Source organism: Conger conger, chromosome 9 (assembly GCF_963514075.1).
Source record: "Conger conger chromosome 9, fConCon1.1, whole genome shotgun sequence".
Classification (NCBI taxonomy): domain Eukaryota; kingdom Metazoa; phylum Chordata; class Actinopteri; order Anguilliformes; family Congridae; genus Conger; species Conger conger.
The window spans coordinates 22,550,756-22,561,147 of NC_083768.1; the positions used below are offsets into that span (position 1 = coordinate 22,550,756).

The 10,392-nt window shown below is 42.6% G+C and overlaps 1 protein-coding gene across 1 annotated transcript; it reads right to left on the reverse strand.

The window, feature by feature from the left end:
• Positions 1-3,241: 3,241 nt before the first annotated feature.
• Positions 3,242-9,860, reverse strand: LOC133136290 (tissue alpha-L-fucosidase-like). The gene is made up of 8 exons (XM_061253642.1): positions 9,398-9,860; positions 8,722-8,856; positions 8,138-8,275; positions 7,746-7,851; positions 6,143-6,343; positions 5,496-5,686; positions 5,027-5,126; positions 3,242-3,931 (listed from the first exon to the last, which is right to left on the reverse strand). The coding sequence occupies exons 1-8, from the start codon at positions 9,748-9,750 to the stop codon at positions 3,800-3,802; spliced, it is 1,356 nt and encodes a 451-aa protein (XP_061109626.1). The 5' UTR covers positions 9,751-9,860; the 3' UTR covers positions 3,242-3,799.
• Positions 9,861-10,392: the final 532 nt, after the last annotated feature.

The following is a 10,392-nucleotide window of genomic DNA, read 5'->3' on the forward strand; positions in this document are numbered from 1 at the left end:
TTTTGTTTTAAATAAAGTTTCATGCTGCAAGTGACTGCACAGCTTGCATTAGAACATGTGTGCCTACAGCAACGTCCTCATTTAATGGCTCTTGGGAGAACTGTGTCTGTTGTAAACGCTATTCTAAGTGGGCGGTAATTGTGCCCTAGTGCTGATGAGAAAAATTGAATCGTATATAATTACTGCACTGTGATCATGACCTCTGCAGAGATACCTAAACACTGGAAATTACATGGGTCACATACTCCAAAGTAATTACTGTGTAATAGCATTTACCCTTGATCCCCCCCCCCCCCCCCCCCCCCCACCACCACCACCACCACCCAACCCACGCACACACACTCACTCACACACACACACATACACAATCCTCAATCTCTTTCATGTAAATATCTCTGTTGAAATGAAAATAAGTATTATTAACATGAATATGTATTGTTCTTATGATTATTATCAATAATATCATTGTCATTATGAAAAGTGTTATTTCAATTACCAGTATTAATAACCTTATTCTGTATTCAAGGGCGAGGTTGTAATGTAAAAATAACCAGTGTGTGAGGATTACATTTTATATTGCTGCTACGAAATGCGAAGAGTTGGAAGAGGACCTGCCATTGTTGGGATGGGGCTCCATGCTCCTTCTTCACACAGGTGTATGACTGCTTCCAGGCAGAGGAATTTTACTCCAGGTTAAGCTGAGGAGGACTCACTGAAGAGGGCTGCCATACGTCATTACTGAGCCCCCGGATCAACATCCTTCTTACATATCGAGGGAAATGATTAGAGGGAACGGGATTAGCCACCAGTTCCCTCCCCTCTCCAAAGGACAGACGTTTTTTTTAAAAAAAAGAGCGATCGGTTAATGTAGCAACACATTTCCCTCCTTCCTCTCTCATGTTTCCTTATCAACCTCAGCCGGACTCTGCGATTGGCTCCCCGAGAACTCTTTTAACAGCAGATCGACCAATCCAGTTGATTTCCCTTTTACTCATGCCAGTTTGATTCTTCTCAATTTATTTTTTGAACTTTTACTTGCTATTTGTTAATGTGCCAACGTACCGACTCAACAAGCGGAAAATAGTCTTCTCTTGTCCATCGGTTTAACCAAGACTGAATTGCTCAAACTAAGAGCAATAGTGACGTCATTGAGCAGAGAACCTCTGCTAAGGTCTGCCACAGGAAATACCAGTGCGATGGCCGAGGAGGGAAAAAAATGTAGCGAAACAAAATAGTGAACAAGGATCATGACGCAATCAATGTGTAATTCAATCATGTCAGTTGATTCTGTTTAAGTCATCGTTTTCTTGTCAATGGACGTGTACAGGTCAATGTCTACTAGCGCAAAAACCAGAGAGATGGCACACTGTGACGTGGTTTACCTAACACAGAATGTAACACTTGACATTGTTAACATTTTCTAATTATTATTATAAAGCTATTTTTAGCGAGAAAATAATGTGTGTTCGAGTCCCTTGATGTTTCTTTTGCCTGCTTTCTGACTTTTTTAAGTGTTATTTTTTTCATTGATATGGCTGGATATTTAAATGGCACAAATGCAATGCATCACCCAGGCTGCAAACCATCAGGTCACTGGCCTTGTAATGTATGAGTGTTATAATATGAATGAAAAAGCTGCCTGTCATCAGTTTGACTGACAGCCAGAGGTCTTCTGAGGGAATGGGGTACAATTCGGTCAGGGCGTTAAACACAGTTCATCAGAGCATTTCAGAAAGCAGTCGCTTTGCTCTCAGCAACCAAAAAGCATTCATCTGGAAGCTAGGACAGATCAGTTATCAGTCGACTGATTGATTCCTCCTTCAATCAAGTTGGTTTTGCACCCACAGACAGGAAATGTAAGAAAAGTACACAGGTCTATCTTCGGTCACCTGAATCTACACCATTTTAACTGAGAATTAAAAGCTAAATTAAAAATACCCAAGGGGCAATTGACTATAGCCCAGGGAAATCATTTTATTAGACCTATCAGATGTCTATAAATCATGCTAGAGGCTAGTTTGTATTTAGTTAAGTTTTACTGACAGGAAAACTGTTACTGTAAAGTACATTTCTTCCCACTACCTTAACTGGAATTCCTACAGTTCTTAGACCATTGGTCTCCAACCTTGGTTCTGGTTTTTTAATCAGCACCCTGTTGAGACCCAGGTGAGGTCAATGAACTGCTCTAATCGATTAATTAACCCCTTATGGGTGGTTTCGACCTGTGCGTTACATCTCCCTTACCAGACGGATGCGATATTATGTTTGATCACATGACCGTTTTTCAAGACTCTGATTCACTCTGATTCCTAGGCCTTTCTATGGGTTTTCTATAGGGCACCTCAGTTCATAATGGGTCAAGTGCAGGGGTCGGCAACCCTGGTCCTGGAGAGCCGCAGGGTGTGCTGGCTTTCGTCTCCACTTTAAAATAAGCAACCGATTCAGACCCAAGAAACCAGGTGAGGTGAATTAACTGTGTGATCAACGGCTTTCACTGATCAATTAATGCCAAGTAACAATGAAAGCCAGCACACCCTGCGGCTCTCCAGGACCAGGGTTGCCGACCCCTGGTCAAGTGCATCAAAAAGCAACAGACCCTGTAGCTGATAAGATGTTAAGGAACACTGGAAAGCTAATGCTGAAATCAGCCGTATAGGGTATAGGGCAGCTGAAAATACACTGAAGCAATTACAGGAATCATTTTTGTAACCTTTGTGTTACAAAGGCTGTATGACAGAACCTTAAGTATTAGCAAGCTCCCTGTCCATGTTCTGGTTTCCCTCTCTCCCAGTGTCAATGCCCTCACACAAATGATACAGGAGTAATATATTTATGGTCTCAACAGTCTATTTTTCTGTCTTGTAGCGTAGTGGTTAAGGCACATGACTGGGACCCCCAAGCTCGGTGGTTCGAATCCGGTAGCCACAATAGGATCAGCACAGCCATTGGACCCTTGAGCAAGGCCCTTAACCCTGCATTGCTCCAGGGGAGGATTGTCTCCTGCTTAGTCTAATCAACTGTACGTCGCTCTGGATAAGAGCGTCTGCCAAATGCCAATAATGTAATGTAATGTAATGTAATGTAATGTGATGACCAGCTATAAGACAGAAGCAGAGACGGAACAGGTCCACAGCAAAGACAGGTGTATTCATCATTCAGTCTTTAGTGATGCACTAATCCCGAATCCTGTTATTCTTTTTTTCAAGGATACTGTTTTTGACAGGCACTAACAGGGTAAAACTTAAGATAGTAAAAGTATTTTTATTTTATTTTTTCAACCACATGTTTTGACAGTCTAGCCATCTGCAATTTAAAAAAAGAAGTTTAAATCTGCAGATCTTCTCAGTAGTAGGTAATTCTAAAGATGCAGAGAAGACTTTATCAGAACGTTCGGGAACCACTTTATTTCTACTTGTCTACATGAATGAGATCTGCGGATTATTTTAGAATAAAAAACATCACCTGAGCTTCATAAAGAAAACACAGTTGCAAAATGAGGCATCAGCTGCAAAAAAATACCTCTTTTTTTATGTTTGCATCAGAAGTCAAGTTTCTAAAAATATTTGCTTCCTTGTTGCAGTGTAGGACAAAATGCAGTTGGGTTTTTACACAATAAGACAAAACAAGGTAAATCAAACAATCCATTGTATTTCTTTGTTTTAAAAATGTATACAAAAATAGTGCAAGATAAAATCCATCTACAAATCAGATGAAGTCAATTTATGTTCCATTATTTTTTCCCCTAGGTAACATTGGTTAAACTTGTGAAACAATTCCATTTGAAAAGCAAAATGTTGCCTCACTTGACGCCATCGAGCCTCAGCGTCCACCCGTAGCCGTTAAAAAAAGGGCCAAGAGGCAGCTGGACCATCAGTCCACTGGGCTGCAATTCAATCCAGCTCAGCAGTCCAGTGTACCCCAATAACGTCACCTGTGCGACAGAGAAACAGTTGCTCTCAGACATGAAGCAGGGCAAGGTTTTCCATTGTAAGCCTAATTCAATGTCTGCCTGCAGCTCACATTACAGATATTGACCAAAGCTGAAGTAGGAAACTGTAGAAAATGATCAGGGAACAGTCATGCAGTCAACTGGGAGTGAGAGCTACCGTGAGAGAAATCCGGCACTATACACTGTATACATACCCTCAAATTATGTGTTCTAAAACCAGGGAGCCAGCTTGAGTTCTTGTTTCCAAAACAAAGTGGTTTACAACGTGAACCAATTTAAGTGATGGGCCAATTCGTGTCATGAACCAATCAACAATGAGATTGTTGCATACACATTCACACAGCTAGATGCACTGAGAAAGAAAGAAGCCATATAATGAATTCAGAGGGTGATGAGAACTTCAAAAGTGGAGTTGAAGACCGACGCAGACCTTGTTTTGTTTCTTCTGGACAGACGGGTCTACATTTCAAAACAAACTTACCTTGACTTTCTGCTTGCCAACAAATTCTACCATCAATAAATTCAGCCACCAAATTAGCTAGGTAGTTACTACTGATAATGTTACTTAATTTGGCAACTAGTTCTTGGGAGAAGGAAATGTTTGTGTGGTAGGTAAATTTAGGTTTGGAACTGGCTAGAACCCTGCGGGCCAGCTAAAGCCTGGTTCAGACTAATATCATACAAATTCACTGTGACCGCTCTGACATCCAAAATGTGGCAAGCTGCCTCATGGAGCGGACATCTTTAGTGTAGCCATGCCAAGCCATGTAATCCTATAATCCCGCTTGCTGAGACAAGTTGATGCACGTTCACGCCAAGGCATATGGAGAAGTGGGAGGTGGGTGATAGGTCTCTTTCTCTGTGGGAAGGGCCATTAATATGATTTTCATAACGTTCTCACAACATTGCGACTCTTGAGAATGTTGCCTACTGCAGCTTTAAGGCTTACAGCGCTCCTATAGCCCACATAGCCCATATTGTGAGTTTCAAATTAAGTCAGTGAAAACAACCTGGAAGAGGGCAGTGTGATATATATCAGCAGGGCAGGCTGGGATTCACTAGCACAGCTGTGCTTACCTTTGTAATGGGTGATGCTATTGGCGCGGCTAACTTGATCCAGGATTCTGACGGTAGGGCAAGGAGGAAAGCGTAAACTTGGGAGCCCTTTGAGGTATACCTGCAAAGGAAGGAACAAACAAACACATCCATTACATTACATGACATTACATTTTGGCAGACATCCAGAATGATGTACAATAAAGTGCAAATCATAACCAGTCCAAGAAGTGCATTAAAAAAACCCAATGAGTAGCTAAAACCTTGTCTGGGTGCACAGACTTTTTAAACGATGCATTTATAAACATTTAAACCCAAAAAGTGACATTCACTCGACCCATAAGCCACATACTGTCATGCAGACTTACGCTACTCAAAATACCCATCACACTATAGAGCTGTGTACATTAGGGATGACGGTATGGGTGGCATCACACTTTAGAGCTGTGTACATTAGGGATGATGGTATGGGTGGCAGCAGGAGCCCTACCATACGGGCAGGGTGGTGTTCTCCCCCTGCACCCTCCATGGCCGAGAGGCATACACAGCCTCCCCGTTAACCTTCAGCCAGCCGCCCAGGCCCCGCAACCGCTCCTCAAACACCGGCGGGATCGTCCCCTCCGCCGTGGGGCCCACATTCAGCAGGTAGTTACCCCCGAGGGCCACAGTGCGAACCAGGTCCTGGCCAGAACAGAAGTTTAATAAGACTACCACTTTATAGGACTAATTTACTGAAACCTGGGTGTTAATTCCATTAAAAGACACTAAGGGCCTGTTCCACAGACACAGTCCGGGACTAAATTGAGACTTCGCATTCAAAATTGAATTTAGTATAGGACTAGGCTTACTCTGTGCCTGTGAAAAGCTTCATCAAGGAAAACCAAAGGAAATCGTTTTGAATTACAAAGCATATAACATAGGATCTATTGCAGTTGAATGAACTAGTGCGCACTTGGTACCATGGACACCTGATTACAAAATGTCATACAAAGTCCCTTCACTATCATTTTCATGCAAGTACACCTCTCATAACTTATGTATGTAGTGATTACAACTTTTTGGAACAATCTAAAGCTCATTTGGAGTAGGTTATAGGAGTACACTCTTGGTCAGGTGGTTCTGGGCTCCCTCCCTCACCTGTATGATACTGGGCAGGTCCAGCAGCTCCTCCAGCCTCATAGTCCTCCGGTAGCCCCAGGAGAAGGTGTCCACAGAGGTGCACTTCTCCCACTTGTGCTTGGGCAGCTGTCCCGGGGTGTACTTATCTTCACAGTTGTAGTACCCACCGTGCTTGCAGCTGCAGCCGGCCCCCCAGCGGTCATTGGTTACCACTGTATCCTGTAAGTGTGGGGGGGAAGGGGGGGTGAGGGCGGTTTAGTGAAACCTCAGCTCTGTGCCCCGAGTGTCTGAGCATGCACATGGACATTTTATTTGCGTGCGTGTTATTATGCAGACATGCCACCCTTGCAGAAATGACCGTCGTGAGACTGATGGATGGGTGGAAGCATTGTTATGCGCAGTATGAAACTGTGCAACCAGGGTGGTCATTTCTCTGCAGTTTAGGTTACTTAATTCATGATGATCTGTCAGTTCATGACAGGATAACACACATTTGCACGCTTCACTTCTGCCTGTGGTGCACATTGCTGATGTGCAGGAGATTACTGGCCACTCGCAGGGATCAGGGAGCAGGTGACATTCCGGCAGACTCCCGGGCCTTCTGGATTTCTGCCAGGAGACTATAGTTAATATAGTTAATTCTGCTTAAATTGGAGTAATTGCCATTCAGATGTACTCTTACAATAATGAATTCGCTCAAAACAGGTTGCCTGACCACAGGAGAACAAATGCTGCGCTGACTGCACCTTGTGCCGAGGTTCATTTCTGCCTGCAAACCGAGCACCACACCAAGCTATATCGAGGAGATTAAACATTTTCATTGCGGTACTGACAGCTATGGTCTGAACGTGAGCCTCAGGCCCCAATTGCAGCAAAACCACCTGACCGATTTTGATAAAAATTTTACACAGCGGTAGACCCTAGCACAAAACTTGCCAAATTTCTCTCTGATTGACCTCATGGTGGAGATATAGGATGTCAGTACATATTTCACCCCACAAATAAATAATTCTCAAGAACCAAGTCAGCCACATTGGATTCTCCACTCCACATAAAAAAATAATAATTTAAAAACATATTCCAGACTTTTAGAGATATCACCCATTACTTAATTGGAAGAAAACTTGCCAGGAATATTGACAGTCGCATGAAGACTTCAACAAGATATTGACCCAAATAAAAGCACATGGTGCTACTTTTGAGCTTCATACTGAACAAATATTTAAGTATCACTGCTCTTTTATAGAGATTTCAAACTTTCTGCAGTGATCAAACACCTAATTGGGAACATATGCCTGTCCTTAGGGTTGCCAGCTTGAATTGATTGTCATGAGCCAGCAACAATCAAGTATTTATCTGGATTATAAAAAAGCCTCTAATATACCATCTCATGCTCATGAATTTCATATGTAGGCCTACTTGCAAAAGGGCACCAAGGGGGGCACTATAACTTCAAAACCAGTGGATACATTTTCCCCATTCTTCCTCAACCAACACCAAGGAGAAGGCCTTTTGGACTTATTGGTGAAATGAGAGCATGGTAGACTCAATGAAAATGAACTGGTTTCATTGTGGCCATTGCCACTGCACATGCACATGATCTGTGTTGATAAGTACATACCTTTACAGGGCTGTCATTGTAGAGCCAAGCCAGGAACTGTGTGGAATTCCAGTATGAGGCAGGCGCTTCCCAATCCCCGTCTGACCAGATCAGGTCTGGCTTGTACCTTGAAGATAAGTATCCATGTCACCTCAGAAGACCTGTTTACCGTCTCCTCTTTCATAACCAATAATCCCAGAAATGTAGCGCTGATGTTGCAGTTTTAGCACTGCTATTCAACCCTGGATCATGGAACAGGGCCAATCAATAGACATATAAAAATGTGATAATATTGATAAACTACAGTACACAAAGATACAACCGTGAGGCGCAATCCACTTTAGTGAGGCGATTTACTTTTACAGTGTTTGTGACATATGACACATCAGATGGCCAATCTGTGAATCAGTTACCTGGTCACAAGGTCATGAAGTTCTGGTAGAAGCTTGTTGGACACAAACTCCTGTGTTTTGAAGCCTGATTGTTTATCGGACAGGTAAAGAGGGTGGAACCATTCATATAGGGAGTTGTATAGGCCATAATGTAGGGACCTAGGAAAAAGAAATTGCAGTACATGATTTGCTTATCAGATGTCAATAATCACAACAAGTTACATTTTAATATAATGCATATATTTACAGAAGCAATGCAATAAAATGTGTGCACTGTTTAATGAAGGAGGAAATAACCAGGAAATAACACTGCAATCTTTAAAATGGCTCAGTTTTCTAACCGCAAACTTATGATGCAATCCGACATATCACAAGACATTTTATACCAGGGGGGTTAAACTCAAATTCTGGAGTCCACAGATGTAGACGTGGATTGGACACTGATACATTTAAAGAGTTTCCTTGTAATCAGCAGTCAATATATGCCTTGGGAAAGAGGTGCATGTTCTTGCTGTGGGACTGGTTCTGACACCCATGAACTAAATGAATACATTTTTATTGAGAATGAATTATGTCTGGCCCTTACAAAGCCTTGAACACTGTACCGGTTTCGTATGGCGACTCCCAGGTCCTCCACCAGGTTCCTGTGTGGCCCCGTGTCCACAGAGTTCCAGTTCCAGGAGTGTGGGGAGCCCCACGTTGTGAAGCCCTCATGGTGCTTGGATGTTAGAACTACATACCTGGCCAAACCAACAGTTCTCAGCGCATGTTTACTGGTGATTTCACAAGTTTAACAACTATGTTCTCAAATCATCATCAGCAACAATGACAAGCAAAACTGCATTACATTTTGGCTTGTTGGTGCTTAGATGGAATTATTACCACAGGGGTTCCCAAACTTGGTACTGGGGCCTCCTGCATGCCATTTTTCATTCCAACTATAATCACTATCCCTGCTGTGTAACAAATTGTTGGTTTTAATAAGACACTTCAACTGTATAGACTAAAGAAGGATGATTTACCCGCTTAATACCAGTCAAATATTAACATATTAATTCCCCATTTCATATTATTTTTAAGGACTTTTAATCAGAGATCAGTTCTTTTATGTAATATGCTACTAAATTATTACTTTGGACCTTAAAATCAATGGTGTCCTAGGTGCCAAATGTGTGGACACCTGCAATGTTCCCACTTCCCAATTCCCATCGGACTCGTAGCTACATAGCAATATATTATGGCATGATTAATATTTTCTCATTATCAAGGTCAACAGCTTACTTTGCACCAGAAGCCTCGAAGAGTTCAGCCCATTCATCTGGGTCGAAAAACTGGGCGCGGAAGTCATGGGCAAATTCTGGGTAAGTGAATCCTGGAGGGTAGTTTTTCTTCATGAATTCTACATAGTTCGCGTACGGTTCGCCTTGCCAGTGCCACCAAAACCATTCACTACCGAATCCGGGGACCGCGAAAACCCCCCAATGAACGAAAATCCCGACTTTGGCTTCATCATACCAGGTTGGCAGCGGTCTCGAATCAAGACTGTCCCAGTCCGGAGTGTACCTAGCTCCGATTCCCGCACAAGAAGTAACTACAAGAAAAAACTTCCATATTGGCGGACATTGCACGGGCATTTTGTAACTTCGCAGAACTATACAGCAGCCGATGCACTTATTTCAGGAACTGTTATTCTCTTTGCACAAATAGCCTACCAACAGCTCCATGAAGTACTATCAAGTCATATGACCACTATCGTCGCGCAATGACGAAAGAAAAACAAAAACATTTTGTGAAGCGGCTGATGGGAAGTGTAGTTCATAGCTCTGAGGACACAGTTGAGAATTTCAGCTTTCATTTCCTGGTATTTACACCTAGACGTATTAGGCTATTTAAAACATAGCACCTTTGGTATCAGGCCATGCATTATAAGCTCAATGTGCATTCATGAATATGTTCTCAAGTCCACAACATAACAGCTTCATGAGATTAGCAGCTTGCTGTGTATTTCAACACTCAAAAACTCCTGATGCTGAGGCTGCTCTTGTTCCTCCTGCTGCAAATGTGGTAGACATTTTGTTGTCTACCACAGGGTTGTTGTCTACCACAGGGTCACCAAGTTATGGTAAAGACAGCAAACGTCATGATCATAATGTGAAGAATACAGGCTTTGGCCCACAATAGCAATACAGGAACAAAGGCTGGTACACCACCAAGCTAAGACATGTAACCTACTGGGGAAAAATGCATGGGAACAATTGTTTGCACAGAAATTGTGT

What these genes read in the sequence shown, in the direction of transcription:
- LOC133136290 (XM_061253642.1), bottom strand. Translation starts at nt 9,750, where the DNA reads ATGCCCGTGCAATGTCCGCCAATATGGAAGTTTTTTCTTGTAGTTACT. An exon ending in TTCGAGGCTTCTGGTGCAAA is followed by an intron (nt 8,857 to 9,397) that starts GTAAGCTGTTGA and finishes TGGTTTGGCCAG; the next exon opens with GTATGTAGTTCTAACATCCA. An exon ending in TAGCATCACCCATTACAAAG is followed by an intron (nt 3,932 to 5,026) that starts GTAAGCACAGCT and finishes TCTGTCGCACAG; the next exon opens with GTGACGTTATTGGGGTACAC.